General features: G+C 52.2%; 6 protein-coding genes across 6 annotated transcripts; 3 read left to right on the forward strand and 3 right to left on the reverse strand.

The window, feature by feature from the left end:
* Positions 1 to 28: 28 nt before the first annotated feature.
* Positions 29 to 5,783, reverse strand: PC9H_006818 (uncharacterized protein; the record flags this gene model as incomplete). Its single annotated transcript, XM_036776357.1, has 8 exons — positions 29 to 532; positions 584 to 776; positions 831 to 3,803; positions 3,859 to 4,096; positions 4,156 to 5,085; positions 5,137 to 5,276; positions 5,329 to 5,718; positions 5,767 to 5,783. The coding sequence occupies 8 exons, from the start codon at positions 5,781 to 5,783 to the stop codon at positions 29 to 31; spliced, it is 5,385 nt and encodes a 1,794-aa protein (XP_036632376.1).
* Positions 5,784 to 6,975: 1,192 nt separating this feature from the next.
* PC9H_006819 (uncharacterized protein) lies at positions 6,976 to 7,778 on the reverse strand (the record flags this gene model as incomplete). Its single annotated transcript, XM_036776358.1, has 3 exons — positions 6,976 to 7,267; positions 7,337 to 7,671; positions 7,725 to 7,778. 3 exons carry the CDS (start codon positions 7,776 to 7,778, stop codon positions 6,976 to 6,978), a joined length of 681 nt encoding a protein of 226 aa, XP_036632377.1.
* A 3,877-nt stretch (positions 7,779 to 11,655) lies between these two features.
* PC9H_006820 (uncharacterized protein) lies at positions 11,656 to 12,735 on the forward strand (the record flags this gene model as incomplete). Its single annotated transcript, XM_036776359.1, has 1 exon — positions 11,656 to 12,735. One exon carries the CDS (start codon positions 11,656 to 11,658, stop codon positions 12,733 to 12,735), a length of 1,080 nt encoding a protein of 359 aa, XP_036632378.1.
* Positions 12,736 to 13,146: 411 nt separating this feature from the next.
* Positions 13,147 to 15,341, forward strand: PC9H_006821 (uncharacterized protein; the record flags this gene model as incomplete). The annotated part of the gene is made up of 6 exons (XM_036776360.1): positions 13,147 to 13,236; positions 13,452 to 13,589; positions 13,810 to 13,863; positions 14,230 to 14,385; positions 14,452 to 14,593; positions 14,683 to 15,341. The coding sequence occupies 6 exons, from the start codon at positions 13,147 to 13,149 to the stop codon at positions 15,339 to 15,341; spliced, it is 1,239 nt and encodes a 412-aa protein (XP_036632379.1).
* Positions 15,342 to 16,172: 831 nt separating this feature from the next.
* On the forward strand, positions 16,173 to 17,763 carry ARP2 (Arp2/3 complex subunit, actin nucleation center; the record flags this gene model as incomplete). The annotated part of the gene is made up of 8 exons (XM_036776361.1): positions 16,173 to 16,214; positions 16,265 to 16,307; positions 16,384 to 16,737; positions 16,796 to 17,018; positions 17,077 to 17,140; positions 17,191 to 17,293; positions 17,354 to 17,529; positions 17,593 to 17,763. 8 exons carry the CDS (start codon positions 16,173 to 16,175, stop codon positions 17,761 to 17,763), a joined length of 1,176 nt encoding a protein of 391 aa, XP_036632380.1.
* A 156-nt stretch (positions 17,764 to 17,919) lies between these two features.
* BUD16 (putative pyridoxal kinase) lies at positions 17,920 to 19,266 on the reverse strand (the record flags this gene model as incomplete). Its single annotated transcript, XM_036776362.1, has 6 exons — positions 17,920 to 18,535; positions 18,591 to 18,699; positions 18,758 to 18,850; positions 18,917 to 19,021; positions 19,077 to 19,110; positions 19,162 to 19,266. The coding sequence occupies 6 exons, from the start codon at positions 19,264 to 19,266 to the stop codon at positions 17,920 to 17,922; spliced, it is 1,062 nt and encodes a 353-aa protein (XP_036632381.1).
* Positions 19,267 to 20,562: the final 1,296 nt, after the last annotated feature.

Consider the following 20,562-nt stretch of genomic DNA (forward strand, 5'->3'; position numbering starts at 1 on the left):
TATATATAGATATACTAAGTATACAGTATTAATGTCTCCTCACCATAGCAATCTGGAAATCCCAGCCCCCGAATATGTACTTGAGCTCGAACAGCCTCCTCAGCTCACGCCACGCCTCTTTGGGATGCGCACCGTGCCCGATCTCGGGCCCAACGACTGGCACCGCACTGAAGTCTGAAGAAGTGTCGGGGACAAGGACAAAGTCGGCTGGAGACAACAATGAACGAAGCAAGGAACCAATTAAGAAAGCGATTAAGGCAACTATGATCACCGTAGATAGAGGGTAGGTCCGCTGGGTGCGGATGGATCGGGCGGTGGTGGTAGCCAAGGGGAGGCTTCCGGGGATTCTGTGCTCTTCGGAAGGAGCGTCTTCTGATTTCGGGGTCGGCTGCGTGGAGGTAGGAGTTGTCTTGGAGTAGGCAAAGCGCGACCAGGGGTTTTGATACGAGTTCAAAAATCCCATGAGACCTGAGGGCGTGCGTCCCAGAGGCTTCGCGCCTGACTGGGGTTGTTGTGGCACATCCTCCTCCTTCTGTTCTATCGTAAGACAACAAAAAAGTAGTTATGGAGTGAAACAGCGCACCTCAGTCACATTACCGCTTCCATCACCTTCCAGTTTGCTAGCATCTTCCGTGGAGGGTGTCAAGGGCGCAGAGCCGTCGGCGCTCATGGGGGAGGTTGCATTTGATACAACGTCATCCAAGAATCGCGAGGCCACAGCTATCGGTGACTGGAACTCAGGAGGCAGCGTTAACGATTCCGCATCAGCAGGTACTCTGTCGCATATCCGTCAGTCAGGAAACCAGACCAGACACTGAACAATGACTTACCTAACCAAGAGACATGTCTTCCCGGTTCTATCATCCAAAAGATCGTCCCGTCCAATACTCCGAAGAGATGCCATCTCATCCAAGACAGGAACCCCAACGCCGTCGACCTCGACCTTGTTCTTCTCGTGACTAACAGAGGGTGTCTTTGGAACAGTGGTAGAACTCGCCGACACACTATCTTTCAGCAGCAAGGGCTTTATACCAAAGGACACTACCGCTATATCGCCTTGCCTGAGCCTGGCGAGCCACTCAGGAACCTCCTTCGCCTCGCGCACTTCTCCAGTGAGTGGGTCGATAACGGTGCTCACTTGCATCTCGTATTTCGCCGTGGGGAGGGTGAACCTAACAAGATGTCGAGGTTGAGAAGAAGAGGGTTCATCGGAAAGCGTAGATGGGTGCAGTGGTGATGGAGGGAGCGTGTATACTGAGACGGTGAGTGGGAGGTCTGATGGTGGCGGTGGTGGTGATGATGCAGGTGATGACGATGGAGGGGAAGGGGAAGGAGAGGACGTAGCGTAAAAATCATCGAGACTTATGGCCTCCCCTTTCGCATGTATCCGCGACTGAAAATTGACGGAGTACCCTTCAGGGTATAGTTTCGAGTCGACAATAATTTCCCCGGCTAAGATATCAGCAGGAGGCCGGACTTCTCCCTTAACTGTAAACGCTGACGTAGACGTCCTTCCTCGGACGGTCAGACGGGAGGATGTCGTGCTAGGCGGAGGGGAGAGTGGTTTGGGGGATGGAGATTTAGATGGTAGGGAGGAGGTAGAGGTGCTCGGGGGAGTGGATACGGAAAACGTCTTTGCATGGCGTATCGCAGAGGGAGTCGTCAATTCAGGTGGTGTCTTAGTTCTGATACTTCCTGTCCTCGAGCCCGACTCGGGAGAATCGTTGCCTCTTGAAATTGCCTCTGGCTCGTGCGACTCGTCCTCAGGGAAGAGCTTCTGATACGTAGCGGGATCAGAGATTTCCAAAGCCATGGAAGGAGGAGAACGGAGCTGGCTAGAATCAGGCTTCACAGTGGGCGACCTGGGTGAATGATGCTGCGTGAGGTTGATCGTGATCAGACTCTTGTACTCCCTCGAGGCCGCAGTGTACGACGTATCCAGAAGCGTCCTAATTTCATCCCGCTTGCGTAGCTTCCATGAACTCGACGACACGCTGAGGCCCGCTATTAGATCGTCTGGCTTCCGGTCAGTCACAATGAACCCGGGAGAAGGCAGCCGTGTTATAGGCCAGACCGTCGAAGCTTTGACGTAGGCCTCTAACGAAAGGATATTTCTCGGTAACATCGCGTTAACCATCGAGTTCACAGCGACGGGAATCGCTCCCGCAAAATCCACCGCCGTGATTCTCGTGCATCTCGTTGACGGTATAGCGTAGTTTTCCTTCGTATAAGGGTCAAGAGTTTCGAGCACCCATGCGTCAATGAACACGCGGCCGATGGGCAATGTGGACGGATTAAACTTTGCAGCGCTGAATCCAGCAACTGATTGAGGGCTGAACGAGGCAGAGACGCAGAATATCGCGTTCTTAGTCCCATTCGAGGTCTCGTTCACATCCGTCGTGGACCGACGAGAGAGAGAAGGTAGAGTAGAACGGGACATGACCGACGCGAGATAGAACCCTCGATCCCTAAACGGGAATCCCGCCTTGTACGTCGCAAACGCAGTACTCGCTTGCGCCCCGAACGATTCCAGGGTATGCACCGAATCAAAGCGGTCATCCCACTTCTTCCGACAATCAGAGGAGTTGATAATCGGGTACAACTCTTCGGCGCAGACGCCTTCGATGACTTTCTCGCCCTTGTGAACGGGGATTGTGGGCGATATCTCGGGCGCCATGCGTTTGCGAATCGTGATGCCTTTGTCGCTGACTAGCGTCCAGTCATCATTGGACCTAGAATGGGAGTCCTGTATCCACGCGAGCGCATCCAAAGCGTATTGCATAGGCATCTTGGATGAGGACGGTACAGCATTGTCGGCGTAGGCACTCGTAGGCGCGATAGCAGAGACATACTGATGTGTCGTAGCTGTAGCTTGCTCTACGGCATAGCTGAGGAACCTTGCTAGAGGACTCGAAATCTTCGGCGCGGACGCCCAGTCCGACGAGGCGGGGCTGCTACCCTCAGGAGGCGTCGTCTCAGAGTTTGCGTCCCACTCCGCACGGCGATTTCGAATGACACCCATTACAGGGGGCTGGTCGAGCGGTACGCGTGTAGGTTTGACGCGCTTCTTCTTCCCCAGAGCCTTGATTTCGTCCTCCGTAAGCTCATCCACATCCACGTTGATCTTCGCGCCGTTGACCATTACCACCCCCTTCTCCTTCCCCGGCCCCTTGCGAACGATAACCAACAGCCGTTCATCATCAACCGGCATCGCATCATGCGACAAAGTCAGCCACAACCCCCCGCCCTCCATGGAAAGCCGGTGTCGCCGCAAACACGAGATGGAATGCGGCGGCGGATCGACGACCACGTCCAGCGAGGACGCCCACGTATCGACATCGCATCGAATTTCGCACTCCGGCGAAGCGCTATTCACTACATCGTCGCCCTTCTCCGCACCAATCCGCTTCCTCGACGGCTCGTACTGAAGTCGGAAGCTCAGTCGCTCGTGATCATACCTCGAGTCGATGGACTTCGCGCCCGACAACCGCGTAAGGACGGGAGGACCCCCGCATTTGATAGCAAATTCCCCGATGCCAGCCAATGCATTTATCATCTGGTTGGGAATAGATGTCTTGTTCGTCCATCCTTTCGGGTCAGATTGCTCCAGCAATGTCAGGAGCGTCGTAGATGGGGACAGCGCTTCTATAGCCCAACCCTGCAAGTCGACCTGCGTGCGTATGATGTTGGCGTCTACAGGCGGGATATTAGGGAACAAATGTGGTTCGTCCGCTGAAAAGGCGAAGACGTGGATAGCCGTGGGTGATTTATAGACGGTCTTGAGCACGACGCAATCGCGCCCACTTCGAGCAAGTTAGAGACGTCCTTTGAAAGGTTATGGAGGATTAGCATACTCACTTTGCCGGCCAGGCAGGTTTACTCTTGAAATGCCACAACTCCGTCAGTTCATTCACATCTTCCAGGAGTGCAGCATCCTCGTATTGCTTGTCCCAGTACGACCGTGCACCTGGCGACACCAGCGCGCCGTATAGATCCCATATTCCAACTCCCACGAAAGTAGCTTCCGCGCGATATACCACAAGTGTAGGGTCAATGGAATCCAGCTGTGTAATAGACACACCACGCCCTTCCGTAGCTTCATAAAACGTTTCGTCATTTCCCGGCGTACATGCGAAGGGAAAAAGGCGAACTTACTCCTGCGCCACTTAGCTTCGGGTTCCTGCAATAACGAAGAAAAGTAGATATAATTGCGTTTTACGCGGGACAGGATGGACTTTTCGGCAGCAGCAGGTCGGTCGCCCGATGCTCGGGGAGAGACGGTTGTAGATATCGAGCTTTGACTAGTATGGGTAGAGGACGCCGTCACGTTCATGCTGAGGTCCGTAGCGCTTGAAACGTCCCGCAGAATGGGTTGCGGGGTGATATACGAGGACGGGTCTCGTTCTTCAATTTCTTCGATTGGCTGAGGTAAACCGTTAAGCCGTAACCCACTCGATGGGCCTGATACTTCAAGTACAATCTTGACTTTGAGAACGGAATGGTCATCTATAAGAGGTGCATGCGAAAACCGAAGTCGAATCTGGTCGCGAAGCGCAGGATCTGTGTTCGAAGCAGTCTTGCTGGCATGAACTGACCAGGGCAGTCTTTCCACATCCTCCGATGATGCTTTCGTAGTCAACTGAACGTCCCAGCCGTCTGACGAAGGTAGAATACACTCTAGCGATCGAGTCAGTCGTCGCTGTTCTCTTGCCGCATGCAGTTCGTCTAACCCTTGCGGCGGCGCAGATTGCTCATCCTCCGGTACAATAGCGTACTCGATTGTCAGAGCCTCCCTATCAACCTGAAACCGCATCCGCTCGATGCTGACACCATTCCCGAAAGCCGACAGCTTCGCGATACGAGCCCCCCGCTTCTTGATCGACTTGAGCAGCCCGAGCGTCATCGTACACAGCTGCTGCGGGAGACTTGACGGCGCGCCAAAGTTCCACATTGCGCGGAGGTCATGCTGCCAGAAGCAGGTGGCGCGCATCCGCGGACCTGAGGAGTCCCGGCGTTTCGACGATGACGACGACGCTTCCGCGGAAGGCGGCTGCGGGGTGATATGCTGGATGCACCAGGCGAATACTATGCAAAGAGATGAGCCAGTGTCTGTGAGAAGCAACAGATTTCACCGACAGGAGACGTGGGACCGCACGTAGGGAGGCGAAGGGCGAAGGTAGGCTGGCTCGTCAGGAGAACGGGGCAACGACGTCGAGATGTCAATGAACGTCGAGGCGTCGTGGAATGACCGGGATATAGTAACGGCATCCCTCGGGCTTGGAATGCAATTATAAGTTAGCAACCAGATACGATGTACGACAGACTCACTTTGCAGGCCACCCCAGGGTAAAGTTGGTCTTTGAAATCCGCGTGTTCTGATCCAGCAGCTCGACTAGATGCGCCTCCTCCACAGATGGATCCCATTCCTGCCGAAGCTCCGGGGTGGTGAGGAGGGCCTTCCAGGGCTCGAGCGACGGGACTTCGCCTGCTGGTACGGGGACATCGAGTACTACGCGGTACACATCTTGGCCGGACTTTGTTGCCTTCCTGTACAGTGCTACGTCCGCAAGTTCTGGAGCCGCATAGGTTCGAGTCTTGCCCTTCCTCGTCGAGGCGCTGTCGCTGGGGCTCTGCACCCGCTTCCAGTCGTTGGCCGAAAGTAGCTTGCGAAAGTGGGCTTCTGCTTCGGTAAAGGCATCATTCCAAGATTCTCGAAGGCTAGTGTCCAATTAGACAGCTCGAGCAAGCCCGTGCGGGACGACTCACCGTGAACCGTCTGACATAGAAGGAACCCAATCAACGCCGAACCTGTGTGCTCGTCGTACAACACTGCGACTCATGCCACCGAAGCCCCTGATGGAGTTATTCACGGTCACGGGTTTATGGCCTGATTCGGAGGTTCCTCCTATCCCCCGCCCCAATCTACCCGCAATCTCAACATCCCAACGAACTATCCAGGCCCTCAAACCCACTTGATACCATATTCTATCTTCTTACTCACACTCAAAGTCAGCGATTGGTCAGCGATATTGAACCGAAGCGAAGCGGAAACGAAGGGAACGACGAGAACGAAGGAAAACACCCCCAAGCCAAACCAAACGAAGAGAATGAGAGAGAACAAATGGGGAACATCAAAACGGCGACGGCGACGTGTGCTGCATAAATGTCTAGGTGAGGGAGCTCGTGTCGCGTCACTCCCGAGACGAAACACAAAACACGGGGAGAGAAGTGAGAACGAAGGGGAACGACAGGAAATGGCGAATGGCGAACAAGAATAATGGTCTACCTTGACGGCAAACCTTAGACGGAGGAGGAGGAGCTACAGCAACTTCAATTGGGCGCAAAGCCTTTAGGGCGCACTCCATCAGGTCTCATGGGATTCCTGAACTCGTACCAATGGTCGCGCTTTGGCTACTCCAAGACAACTACCAGCCGAACCTAAAGTCAGAAGACGCTTCTTACGAAGAGCAGAGATTCCCCGGAAGCCTTCCCTTGGCTACCACCACCGTCCGATCCACCTCTATCCACGGTGATCATCGTTGCCTTAAGCTTCGTTCACCTTTGTCTCCAGCCCACTTTGTCCTCGTCCCCGATACTTCGCCAGACTTCAGTATTGTGCCGCTTGTTCGACCCGAGGTCGGGCATGGCGCTCACCCCAAGGAGGCGTGGCGCGAGCTGAGTAGGCTTTTCGAGCTCAAGCACATATTTGGGGGTTGGGATTTCCAGATTGCTATGGTGAGGAGGCATTAATATGGAAGTACTGTGCACTTAGTACTTAGTATGTATCTATATATAATATCTGCAACACTATCGGTGCTCTCTGGTTTGGATGGGCCTTCGCTGCGACATTGGCCTCATTTATTTAATCGAACATCATTCGTTGTAACCGTTGGTGGAGACTACAATAATTCGATCAAGCACACTGAACCTCTAAAGAGCTAGTACGCTCAATAATTTATCAAGGCCTATACACGACTAATCCCGCCGCCTCATGGAGCCTAGCTCTAATTCATCTGCTATCAATTCCTCGGCCTCCTCCTGGACGGCGGTTACATTGAGGCCCTCCGACATCTCTCGCTTTACGCACAGTTGCTCGGCTGCAACCACTGAGATCAACGCTCCGACCAGTAGAATAGCCCAGAAAAACAACGAGGTCGGAAGGGCGGCGGAGTAATACGTCGTGAGCACGAGGTGATTGAACACCAATGTCAGGGAGAAATCGAGGATCAGGCGAGGTCGGCGGATTAGGGTATACAGGTAATAAATACTAGGTAAAGCAGGGTGTGGAGGGTCGCGTTCAGTAGGAACTGGAAATGCCGGTGAAAGAAGGACGTACTCGGCGCCACATGCAGCTATCCAGCAAGCAGCAATTACCCATCCTCTGATGGGGTCGATACTGCCGTCCCAGCGATCCACGGACCACCCGTGGGCAACGCGCTCACCACCACTCCAAGCCCATTGGGTGTACGATCGCCAACGGTCGTCGCCTTGGACGCTGCTTCCCCTCGCCATGGCTGTCGGCCGTCCCGCCATCTCTCGCCAGTCCATTAGCATTCCGATGTTTGCTGCTCCGCCTACCCACGAGAGTGAGACAGGCTCAGCAAAGACGGCAAGAAGAGGCGGCGTCAGAACTGCAAGGGTAAGGTAATGCAGGCATTGCATTGAGACTATCTGTCGGACTTAGCTTAGCGCAAGAGATCCAGTATATAGAAGGATATACTGACCTGTGATATGAGAAGAATGGGATCCCAATTGGAAGGGGCACCTTTGGAACTCATTTCGACGCGACACCAACGCGACACCAAGAGTTTACGGGCGTCTCTTGATTCAACGTCTCAGATCTAATCTAATCTTATCGACCGCTATGAAATGCGATTGTCAGTCTCATCTCTTGTTGAGGTACTTAGTAGTAGTATGTTCTCCTTGCATTTACCCTCTCGAAACTCTTAGAAGGTTAACCACGACTTCCGCAACAGGTCTATGGTCAGTACCGTTCATCACCCCTTGCATCTGTCGACGACTGGTTTGAAGGTGTTCAATCTTTGCAATTACTAGTAGCACTATCTTCACCAACTAAGGGGAAAATGTACATCGGCATCCTGGAGTAAATGCAAGGTCTGGGGCCAAACTCTCGTTGCAGAAGGCTTCTCCGAGATTGGTCCCTAATATGTGCATGAGGATATTCATACGGTGAGTTCTCATGCTTTCTCCTTCAAACATGCTGAGCGTGTCAGACTTACGCGACGGGGCGCAGGTTCTAGCGCTGACTACACGCTGTACGTTGGCTGTACATATAGACACCATCATTACTTGGTGTGTGCTGCCTCAACTGAGCCCGTTAACGCGTGCGGTACCCACCGTCCGACGTTATCACTCACCTACAACACATGGTTCATCATTCCAGCACGTTCACGAACGAAGTGCACCACTGACTTGGCGCCATGTACGTCTCTACCACTTCTCCGCAATATCTTATCATTCGACGAGAGTCGAGATCGTATGGTGGCACTTCGAATTGATTATCTCACCCATGACCCCTCGCCCCTGCTGTAGATCACCTTTCGGCCGTATCCACTTTGAGTCCACGAATCCGAACCCTCGCTCTTGTCCTTGGAAGGAAAATCAAAATCAATCACTATTATCAACTATCGTCTCGTCCCAGCCATTGCAGCACCATCGGACTTGTCCCGCACCATATTTCCGCCGAATAACAATTGCACTTGGGAGCTATCGTTGGATTTGCCATCCTCGCACACGCACTCCGGTGAATCGTCCCATCTTGGCGGTTTCTTTGTTTAAATCGAGGACTTACTTACACCCACCTTCCCCAGCAGAGCACCCTAATTATGGCAGATGCTTGACATGCTTTGACACTCGACTACTCTAGTTACAGCCACAAAGTTTGCTTCCGCCATCCCTGGGATCCTCGACGGCCACTACGACTGGGGTACTCACTCCGGTACGTATGTGACATCCAGACTTAGGAGAAGGCAAAACTGTTCAAGCGAGAACACACGACGAACTCTCTGCCGCTTCTCAGTCCCAAAGCTTTAGGAACCTTCTGCGCTTTTGTCCACCAAAGACAATAATTTTCTCGTCTCGCACATTTCTTGTCCGCGCGGCACATGCATCCACCCTACCTAACCACAATTAAACCCCACAGCAGCGGTTCTAGCCCGCCGAATCCATCATCCCATGATCCCGAAGCCCTTGCTATCAATACTGCACTCCCACTCACATTCATTCTCCCACAAGTTTACCGAGATATCGTCATTTTAGACTTTCATTTCTTTGTCCGACCTCTCCTTTCGTCCATCTAACTCTAAACGTGGCAGTACGTGAGTATGACGAAGTCTTGACGTTCCGAGAACGACCAAGGGCTGGTGCAGCAATTCATATCAAACGTTCATGTGGACATGTGCCCAACGCCGTACTACGAGAGCCACCGCGCTGCGTGTAATAATACATCGATGATGTTCAATTGAGATGGAATCGTTAATCAGTGATGGAACCCTCAAGGCCTCCAGGCCTCCCACTTACGTTTGTAGCTGTGTAGTTGATATCATCAAGCTACTTAACGAAGAAGCTAAGTTCTCCCATCTTCTAGCGAATCAAAATATCCAAAATATTAATTATGTGTTCCTAACTTCCTCTCCAGCTATCCCATCGTTGAGAGCGCTTTTGGTTTAGAGTGGTGTTCGCTTAGATTGTTACCCATCGGTACCTATCTACACCCGATGCCCGACCCGGACCTTCGTTTCGCAGCCCTTACTCAGTGTGCACCCCTTGCTCGACCTCATGTTACGACGCCCGAGCGGTCCTCGTTTAGGCTTGAGCGTGACTTACGCGACCGCAAAGTACTTATGGGAACAAGAAACACGTAAAGGGCAGTACGTGTTTCAGTGATTCAATCGGAATTTTGCCAGAAGCTTGAGCGCTGGCCGCCGCCGGACTACTCGCGACCGCGTACCTTCCTGGTGAGAAGAGGTGGCAAGCGCGGATTTGACGGTATATTTACGCCTTGTTTTGATTAGGCGCGGCCGCTGTTGGAGACTGTTTTCTTGCCTACGAAACCGGAGAGACAGGACGCGTCGTGGTCATGCAGGTGAAGCCTCCGCCCCGCCCCTCTCTCCCCACCACACCGACTCTCAGGGCTGCTGAATTTCCAATTCCTCTAGCCTTATACGGAGGCAAAAAGGGTGAACAGGGAAAACTGATTGATCAGATAAACACGATGTCAATGATTGAACCCAAAATGACCAGGTCTGCCGGCTACTTGATTTCTCGCGGACTCGGAAAAAAACTGGGGACCCAAAGGAAGGACCCTGGACGATGGGTGTGAAGGTTGGTTTTGCGCATGTCCTATTTTTTGTTAACAGGCCTCAAAAACGCCGCCATGCGACCATCCGAGGCTTTCAAAGTGGGGGGGGAAAGTTGTACATTCCTCTTTCAAAGATAGAAATGTGCATCTTCCTAGAGCTTGATCGTCAAACGCAATGGGCAGGCCAGAAGGCCTCCACCGCCGAAGCGTCTAAGTGTCCGCGCGCTCATCCTGGATATTCAGATGATCGTTTCCCGACAGGTCTAACGGCCTGGACCAGGTTTTCTGTCAGGTTCCCCTATTGTGCCTGCATGTGAGATAGGGGGAGGTCACATCGGCAAGAGTAATTGGTCTTGCGACTCTTATCAGAAACAAAAGCAAATTCGTTACGCGAGAAAGCGGGCATGGAAGCGTGGAAGCGTGGGCTGAACAATGTTCTGGGTGCGTCATCATTCATCGTGTCGACGAGGCGTCGTCTCGGCGTTAACATATGTATAGGGGAGGGCGCTTCACCGCCACTGGCAGACTACGTTGCTCGTTGCCTCCGTTCGATCCGCCCTGATCTGTGCGGCGTTGTCAACGATCGATCATGCGATGCAGAATGCTGCAGCGTGCGGTTGCGCGCGTTCATTCCATAAACCCAAGGTCATTAATAGACACGCCTTACGCGAAATGATAGGAGGAGTGAAAGCGTGAGGTTTCCTAGCTAATTTGCCCACAGTTGTTCATGCGCGCTGTATTCAGTAACGCTGCTGGGACACATTCTGCGTCAACAGTTGGTGATTATAATGATGCAGGTGGTGATCCAGTGATCCATCATGTATGATGCTGGACCTCCCGGGGCCAGCGGCGCGCTGAGGTGGTTGGACAGGCGGCATGTTAGGCAGTGGGTAGGTCTGGTGGTTGCGTAGGAGCAGGATACACAGAGGCGAGGGCGTGTTTGAGTGACAGACATGTGTTGGCAGGGTGGTTGGCAGTGGCAGGCAGTGGCGACGTTGTTAAGTCACAAAAGTATAAAGAGTTAAAAGCGAATGAATAAATTTGCTAAGTCAGAAGCACTGAGGGCGGAGAGGTCGGACTCTATATGGGAAAAGGGACCCTTAATCGTGTCCCTTTACAAACGCAAGGCCGATAAGTCAACCCAGCAAGTTTAAAATCCCAACTCCTTCACCACCAAGCCTCCTCCCCGACGCCCTCGCCTGCGCGCGACGTCCTCAACTGTCATCTGGCCCGATTACTTTTGAGCAAAAAATACAGCCTTCAATCAGGTCTTTTCATATCTGCTCCTTACCCCTTGATTCGAGTTGAATACTCATCGCGTACATGTATACAGCATGGACGGCTACTCGATGGTGCAAGCAGACCCCCATTATAACCACCCTGGACAGCGACCACCACCAAATTGGCCACCCCATATGATGTCGGCGCATGCGCACTCGGGGCAGGCATCGCCTGGAGTCGCAGACCATGGTCAACACTACCCATTCTACTCACAGGGCCCTGGAAGTGGACAGTCTCAAAACCCCGCCAATCCAAATCAACCCGGTAATGGTGGCTCAGGAGACCATGGTCACGGTCACGGAGGGATGAGCAGGACGGCTTCTTCGTTGTCGTTGAACCTCTCATCGTTGACCGTAACGTCCCCCGCGAATCTATCACCCATTAACCCCCCGCAGTCAAGCCATGGACACCCCACGGCCGCGCTCTCGCCTGTGACCCCGCTGAGCCCACCAAATAATAATCCATATCACCACACTCATCACAGCATTACTTCCCAGTTCCAATTCAACGTCCCCGAAAACACTTTACCTCCCGTGCAGCAGCAGTCTCAGGGAGCGCCTGGGCAAGTTCCTGGAAGCAGTCATGGACATCTGGGTAGCGGAAATTCTACACCTTACGACGAAAGCACGCCTCAACTACCCTTCGATCGGCGTATGTCGTCGACGCCTACCACGGGCTCGCGCTCTTCATCCGCGTCCACGTCCCACTCCACTTCGACGTCCCTGTCGAACATCAACGGCAGCAGTGGTCTTCTTCGTAAGCGCAGTTTCAGTTCCAATGGGGCAAGCACAGACACGTTGGTTGAGGTTGACGAAGCGTACGATGAGTCTATGGACACCACGACTCCTGGCTCGACGGCCTACGACGATGGCATGGACATGCGCTACACTCCAGGCCCAGGCTCTGGCACCGGTAACGTTAGCCCAGTCGATGGCAGCGGGAGTGGCGGTGAGGACGGCTTGATGGGTAGCGGATCTGGTAACGGCACTGGCGACGGCATGGGTGCCGCTTCTGGTCGTCCCCGGAACGGAGAGGGGAGTGGGTTGTCGATCGGTTTGGGATCTGTTGGTAGTATGAACATACTTGGCAAGCCCATGGCCACAAACAACTTCGTGACTAAATTATACCAGTGAGTCCCCCTTCTTATTTGCTACTTCGTCTAGTCGCTTTACCGCGAACGCAAACTTGGCTTCCCGGTTCCGCTGCCTTCTGGCTCCTTGCCAGCGTGAACTTGCTTCGCAGTCGGTTACGAGCGGAAGCCTTGGGGCAGGATAATGGGCCTGGCATCGGTGGGCTCAAAACGAGCTATTCTTTCACTTAATATACTGTCAGAGGCGATACTCTTTCCCGATTACTACTAGTCTTCCCTGGTCGCTGGCAGGTCTTCTTCGGCAGCCCCTACGCCTACCCTTCATCTTGGGGAAGCTTCTCCTGCCTTCGCGTCCTTGTTTGGATGGTGTTCTATGATCATATGTTTCAGCTGCCCTAGGACCTCTTCCATGTCACTTATGTTCGCCAGCTACACACACCCACGCTTCTACCAAATGTCCATCAACGAGCCTTTGGCCTTGATTGATCGACGGGTTGTCAAGGGTTGCACTGTCGTTCAGTACTTTCGCTGGGGAAGGGAGATTGTACGCACATCCACAGAGCCGGAGTGGGAGACCTCTTTTTCACGGTTCGACCCTGTGGATTCAACATAGCTTCTCAAAGCTTCCGACCCCAACTATGTCCGACACGTCGATGCCTTTTCATCACTCTCGCGTTCTCCAGGAGCCCTATATAGGGCCGGCCACTTTCACCTTTCTTACTACTCCATTTATCATGATTCTCGCGTTTGCTAACTTAGGCCATTGCATGTAGGATGATCAGTGATCCCAAGTCAGCACACTTCATTGCGTGGACAGAACATGGGACTTCGTTCGTCGTCTCGAATGTTGGTGAATTCAGCAGGAGCATCCTGGGGTCACACTTTAAACATAACAACGTAAGTCTTCTCGCCTGATCTAATTTATCCTTATCCCAGAACCATCTTGCCACTCTACCATCCGTACTTTTCTGCATTCTTCCATTTTCATTTTTTATTCATGTTAGTCCATATACGGCCTACTTGTCAGCAGTGTCAGTGTATCAGTTCGTTCCTTTGATTTGATGTCGTTTCACTCGTCGGGCTTTGCGAACGATTTTACTGACGTGCATCATCCCAGTTCTCGAGTTTTGTTCGGCAATTGAACATGTATGGCTTCCATAAAATCAACAGGGTTCGCACTTTGCTCTTCCCTTCCCCTCCCTAGCTGATCAATCGCGTATTGCTTCATTCCACGCTGCCCCCATCCATGGATTCATCATGTAATACGGGCATCACTCCGCACCCATCGTACCCGTCTTCGTACCCTTGCCATACCTCCCTCTACAACCCACCGCAACGCTACATCCCGGTGCATCGGCCTTTACCTCTTCGTCCCTTGGGCGAATCGTCTCTCCCAACTGATATCAATCTCGACGACGATAACGCTACTCCCACCGTTGGGACTCATCTATCCAACTGCATCTCTGATGCTGATGCTGATTCGGAATCATCCCCTCATTCCGGGTGCGACATGGACGTGTGGTCTGCTTATATACAGACCCCCCGTGCGCAACGGACGTCAACGGATTCTCAAACTTGGGAGTTCTCGCATCTGAAGTTCCTGCGGGGGCGGCCAGATCTGCTTGATGAGATCAAGCGGAAGGCTCTTGAACCTGATCCAGCCGTCAAGCATCGAGTCGAGCTGCCTGGCGAAGTGAGCCATCACGATACCCCATTATGCTTATGCTGCGATCTGATATCACGAATCGCTTCCTTCTAGGTTGCGGCACAGCTTGGCGCGATGCGTGATGAAAATCGCCGAGTTTGGGAACAGGTTAATATCGAGCGACGGCGTGCGGACAAGCTGGTCAACGTGGTTGCTCAATTGTGGGATGTGGTCGGTAAGGGATTCCCCGGCAGCAGTGAGTACTCTCGTGATGAAGTGGAGGCAAGCTTCGGCTTTTGTCGCCAGTTATCCATAGCGATACCGTATCTGATCATTGCGCTGTAGTGCCCCCGTTCCCTAACGATCTTCTGGACTCTTCCGAAAATCCAAACATCTTCGTTACGTCGGCTCAGGGCGCCTCACGCTATCCACCACCGCTGAGCATGAACATGGGAAACCCTCCAATGCATTCGATGCACCATACCATGAGCTCGCCGAACCCCAGTCCAACGAACTCAGAATTCCCCGCTTCGCACGTTCATCCCAGCCAGCAACATCCCCAACCCTTGTCTAGGCAGCATAGCTTCCAGCACATCTCTTACACGCGTGGTGATGGCGCCAATCCTTCTCCCATGCCTTCCTCTTCTCCCGGATCGATATCGATGGACCTCTACGACAATAGCGATGCGGGTGATGTAGGGCGCATTAGCACAAAAAGACAACGGATGGCGGTGGATGATAGCGGCCTTCTGGCGTCGAATGGAAGCGATCCCCTTTCTAATCTTTCATCACCGAATGGAAGCACTGCAGCCGTTAAGAAATTCTCTAGAGCCCGGAGCGACTCGGCACCACTGGGTTACGGCCTAACCTCCTGGCAAGGGACAACAAGGCCTCGCAGCGGTAGTAACCTATCGGGCCAGCGTGGGGTCCCCAATATAGGCAACCTTACACGGGGGAACGCGACCCCTTTGTTGTCGATGGCCAATCCCAACCCTTCGCGATAGCTTGTAGCAACACAAAAGTCATCCGTGCCTAGCCTTCTGGGCTCGGCCATCTATCTATTTATTTATTACGCTCAGGAAAACTTGTTTTGTATCAGTCCATCTGCCTCTTTTCCTCTGCGGACATAGACATCTGCTGTTGACATCGCCCGCGACAATTATGGGTGGTCACGCTCTTTCCTTCACTCGTTTATTGTTGTCCAATTTCTTCTATCTAAGCTGCTTCATCTGCCTTCTTTCTTGTTGTGTACAAACTTGTTACCGCTCTCCTCCTGCACCTCATCCTCGTCGTTCCTCCCCACATCTGTATCAGCCACACCCGTTCAAGATCAAACGGCTCAAGATTACCCCATGTACACCCACCACGCCTCATATATCCCCGCGCTCTGATCAACAACACTTTGGATTGGGACAGAACCAGTATACCTACACCCTTTGGTTCTCTTTTTCTGCTTGCCCGTTTTACGAACTCTCCTGTGCATATCTACAACTTTAGAGTGTATAACACCGAGGAATAGAACTTGACGTGATGTCACCTCCGTGATACGACCATCGACCAAGTTTACAAGGTGGTGGGTCTTTGATCCCTGGAAAGTCGAACAAGGGAAGTCAACCAAGTTTCTATGGAGGTTGTCAGTAGATTGTGTGATAAATAAGCGTAAAAGTTCTGTTCTTTTAAACCTATAGTCTTCTGTCTGGGTTAAAGGCAGCCAGGCTGGCCAACCATGCGTCTGCAAAGGAGCGACAAGCACTCAGGGTGAGGGCGTGACATGTCACAACTGTCAGCCTGCGCGCAGTGAGGTAACTGCTCTATCGAGACAACTCATCTACAACATGGACCCGTCGCTGCCCATCGTCGTCGACAATGGAACTGGTGTACGAGAAGCTTTTGAACTGAAATATCCAAATCTTATTTCTCTTCACAGTTCGTCAAAGTTGGCTATGCAGGTTCCAACTTCCCAGAACACGGTAAAGCAGTCGCCTACTATTCCGCGGATAGTTTAATGATCTGCTCCGTCGTGCGCGCGCCTTCATCGCTGAACAGTATTCCCATCAATCGTTGGTCGGCCCATCCTGCGTGCTGAAGAACGCGTTGGCAGCGCTGTAATCAAGGATATCATGATCGGGGACGAGGCTGCTGAGAATCGCAACTACCTCCAAATCACGCAGCCGATGGAACACGGTATCGTGCGCAATTGGGAGGATATGAAGCACTTGTGGGACTATACATTTGATGAAAAGCTGAAAGTCAACCCGGCAGGGAGGAAGGTGCTGTTGACGGAGCCGCCCATGAATCCCAAGGCGAATCGGCAGAGGATGTGTCAGGTTATGTTCGAGGAGTATGGCTTTGACGGGGTATATGTCGCTATTCAAGCGGTGTTGACGCTGTATGCTCAAGGTACGTGATTCATCAAACCCGGTATGCCTACGCTCGATCACAACTCACCGTGATGCAGGTCTCACTACGGGCGTGGTCGTCGATTCTGGCGATGGTGTCACTCACATTGTCCCCGTATACGATGGATTCGCATTACCTCATCTGACAAGGCGATTAGACATCGCTGGAAGAGATGTCACCAGATACTTGATCAAACTCTTGCTTATGCGCGGCTACGCGTTCAACAGGACAGCGGACTTCGAGACGGTCAGAGAGATCAAGGAGAAATTATGCTACGTCAGGTCGGTGCTATTAATGCATCATGGAGTCTTGAGGCTCATCTAACGAAGTGGTTTTAAGCTATGATCTGGATATGGACCAACGGCTCTCGGAAGAGACTACGGTTCTTGTAGAAAGCTACACGGTAGGTCTATACTTTGCCCCGTGGGTAGTGCGCATGACGCTTTGTCTTAGCTACCGGATGGACGGACAATCAAAGTCGGCTCAGAACGCTTCGAGGCACCAGAATGTATGTTCCAGCCACATCTTGTTGATGTAGAACAGCCAGGAGTCGCGGGTACGCTTTCCCTCTCGATCAAGTTTACACTGCAACATCTTGCTCAACTATTGCATAAAGAAATGTTGTTCCAAACGATCCAGACTGCCGCCGTCGATATCCGTGGCGAACTCTACAAACACATTGTCCTGTCTGGTGGATCTAGCATGTATCCTGGCCTCCCCAGTCGCCTCGAGAAAGAAATGAAACAGCTATACCTCACCCGAGTCCTGGGTGGCGACCCCTCGCGCCTGAATGTAGGCTCTTTTGCTCTAGGCTTGGGGCGTGGAGTCTAACGCTAACCTATCACTGAATTACAGAAATTTAAGATCAGAATTGAAGACCCTCCACGCCGGAAACATATGGTCTTCCTTGGCGGAGCAGTTCTCGCCGATATCATGAAGAATCGCCAGGAATTCTGGATAACGCGAGAAGAATGGTTCGAGCAAGGTGTTCGATCTCTGGATAAACTGAACAGGGGCGAGAACTAGTAGAAACAAAACTCTCTGTATTTTCACCTACCTTTCTTCACTATCGCATCGGACGTCAATGATACAGTTGCTGGAACGAACGGCTTCATCTCTAAGATCTAAAGTCTAAGCATGTTATACCAACTATAGATACACAGATACCCTGATCTCTAGCGTTTACAGACTCCAGAAGTTCTCCCATACTTCTATCGCACCAGCTTGTGGGTGCAGTTGCTGACGGATGATATCTTGGCTTTGTATCACCCGCAGCTCCCTTCCTCTCATCCGCCTCGTCTTTCTCAACGGCTCTGACAGATCCTTCTCATCATCTGTGGCATGCAGGTCATCTTCGGGAAGCGTAAGCGCGTGCTCATGGGTCCTAATTAATATCGCGTGCGTCTTGGTAAGTGCATGCGACACAGCGACTGGCAAAGCCGTTTCAGGTGTAGCTTCAACGTTCTTGGTGAGATAGTGACCAAGGAGCAGTGCCGAGAAGATGTCCCCGACTCCGGAGAAATACCCAGAGATAAACGGCACACATCGTGCGTAGATCGTCGATGATTCGCCAGTACCAGTCGTATTGGCAGCAGAAGAAGCAATGCAGATGAGGTATTCACCACTAGGGCTCTCCATCTCTGGAGTGGGGCGTATAGGCGGCGGTAGGATATCCGCGAGCCACGGCTTGAGCGGTATCGAGCTCATCACGACGTTCGGGCAGTTGTACTCTTCGTGAAGGATCTTGAAGGCTTGCTGGAGCGACTGGGTGTCTTTCATCTCCACGCCAGTAAGCGTTCTAGCAAAACTATGAGACACTCGGGTAGCAGCGAGTGTCAGCGCGGGGTACTCACTCTACTTCGAACCAGTTCGGCGTTATAACGGTCGCAAGCGAGAGCATCTCCCGATAGACGGGGATGACGTCGGGTGCAACATATAGTCTCCCTGCATCGCCCATCACAGCTAAAAACATTCCATGAGTCTCCTTTCAAGCGTGGGTTTAGGCAAGGACTGGGCTCACGATCTAGGACGTAGATTAGTTCAGGCTCAGTTTCCTTGAGTGTCCGAACAAGATCTCGAACGGCTGACAGGCCCTCTGCTCCAGGCACATATCCTACATTGGAACAATGAGCAATGAACAACCCGACATGGTAATTTGTGAAAAGACGATGGATCGTACCGGTGACAAGCCGCTTCTGCGTCAAGAGCTCGTTCTGCTTCATCCCATCGAATATCGACTTCAGCTCTGCCGCCGTCGTACGAGTCCCGCCCAATCGGCCATATCCTAAGTCACACCAAAAAAATGAGCGCACGACCCCATATTAGACTCTTGTACGAACCAGAGTGATTCGAGAAGTTGACGCTATTTATTATCTAAGAGGTGCAAGTTAGGAGTATCTCTAGAGGGAGATCAGTGGTACATACATCAACGTCGAAGCCAAGACATTGCAGGGGGAATACGGCTGCTTTGCCCCCGACGTAGCCATATGAGACGTGGGATTGTATACTAAGGACGCGGTCAGTGGCCATCAGAGAAGGCTTGATGATTCTGAGCGTTTATAGTGAACGAAGCTCCGGGCCGGCGCCGTACTCTGACTCGAGTCGCGCGACTCGTATGTTCTTGCTTTCCACATCCATGATCTACCGACCCTAGACTGAAAATGGGTGGAGAAACTCCCCTAAGCTCCATGGACTCTTGGACGAACAACTTGTCCGACGAAAGACTCGAGGGTCCATATTTTTCAGTGACTTGTCATAATCCTTTCTCAACGATTACACAAACAACAAACTGGCCTATTTCGCCTTCGATACCACTACATTCTTCAGAATCGTCTGGGCTCATTGATTGCCTCGACTTAGGAATCTTGCCTACGGGACGGCGTTGAAGTTGCGTGTCTGGGAAGAGCGGACAAATGCCCAGTATCCTCTCGAAGTGGAACATTAACATCATCTATCTAAAGGGCATGACTCTCGGCGGCTCCCTCCCCCTCTTTAGATTCCAGGTTCACTCTACCGGAGAAGGTCCCCATGACCAACTCCCGAGGGCAAAGATGGCGAGGCCATGATCTGAAATGCCTCAAGCTCAACTATGCAATTGAGATCATATACTGCTGACGAGGCATCACGCGGGTCCAAGACATCATATCAAGTCCCCTTCGCTGAGCGATTTATCGCAAAGTAGATGATTTGTTCCTGTATCTTATCATCACATTGATATTTGACCACAAGGTGTAGCCATTTGCATTCAGCATCGGGCGAGGCTGTGATTCCATGAAGAATGGCATGGTCCGCCTGTCTATGATTGCCTCTTCCAAATCTCGATCTTTGGCTGGACGGAGGGGGCGGGGGCGTATGAATGTACAGTCACAGCAGTTATCGAAGGCATCCCATCGAACGTTGACGTTGAACACCCTGGTCCTCAATCTAGGTTACGAGTTCAGGATACTGGTATCTATCAAGGACCCACATCACCACCTCATCCCCCTTGGACCTGTCATCAAGAGATACGAAGTTGGTAACGAGGTTATTGACTGCGAAATAGGAAAGGCGAGATATGTCACGCAACTGATGCGACAACACATTCGCTGGGCTCATTATCCTTTATCTGCTCCCCAAGGTACTGTTTAAGTCCCCCTCCGGGACCACGCTCAACATCCGGATGCGAGGAATGCACGATGTGCTGGAACGTATCTTTACAGGTCTCTACGGCATCAGCACATCACTGGAGGATTGGTATTAGTCTCATCATGTAAACTGTCCAATGTATGGGCTTCGCCGTGGATATTGTGATCAGAATAATTGGTCCGTAGATGGAACTGGTACTTG

Source organism: Pleurotus ostreatus, assembly GCF_014466165.1.
Source record: "Pleurotus ostreatus strain PC9 chromosome Unknown scaffold_4, whole genome shotgun sequence".
Lineage (NCBI taxonomy): Eukaryota > Fungi > Basidiomycota > Agaricomycetes > Agaricales > Pleurotaceae > Pleurotus > Pleurotus ostreatus.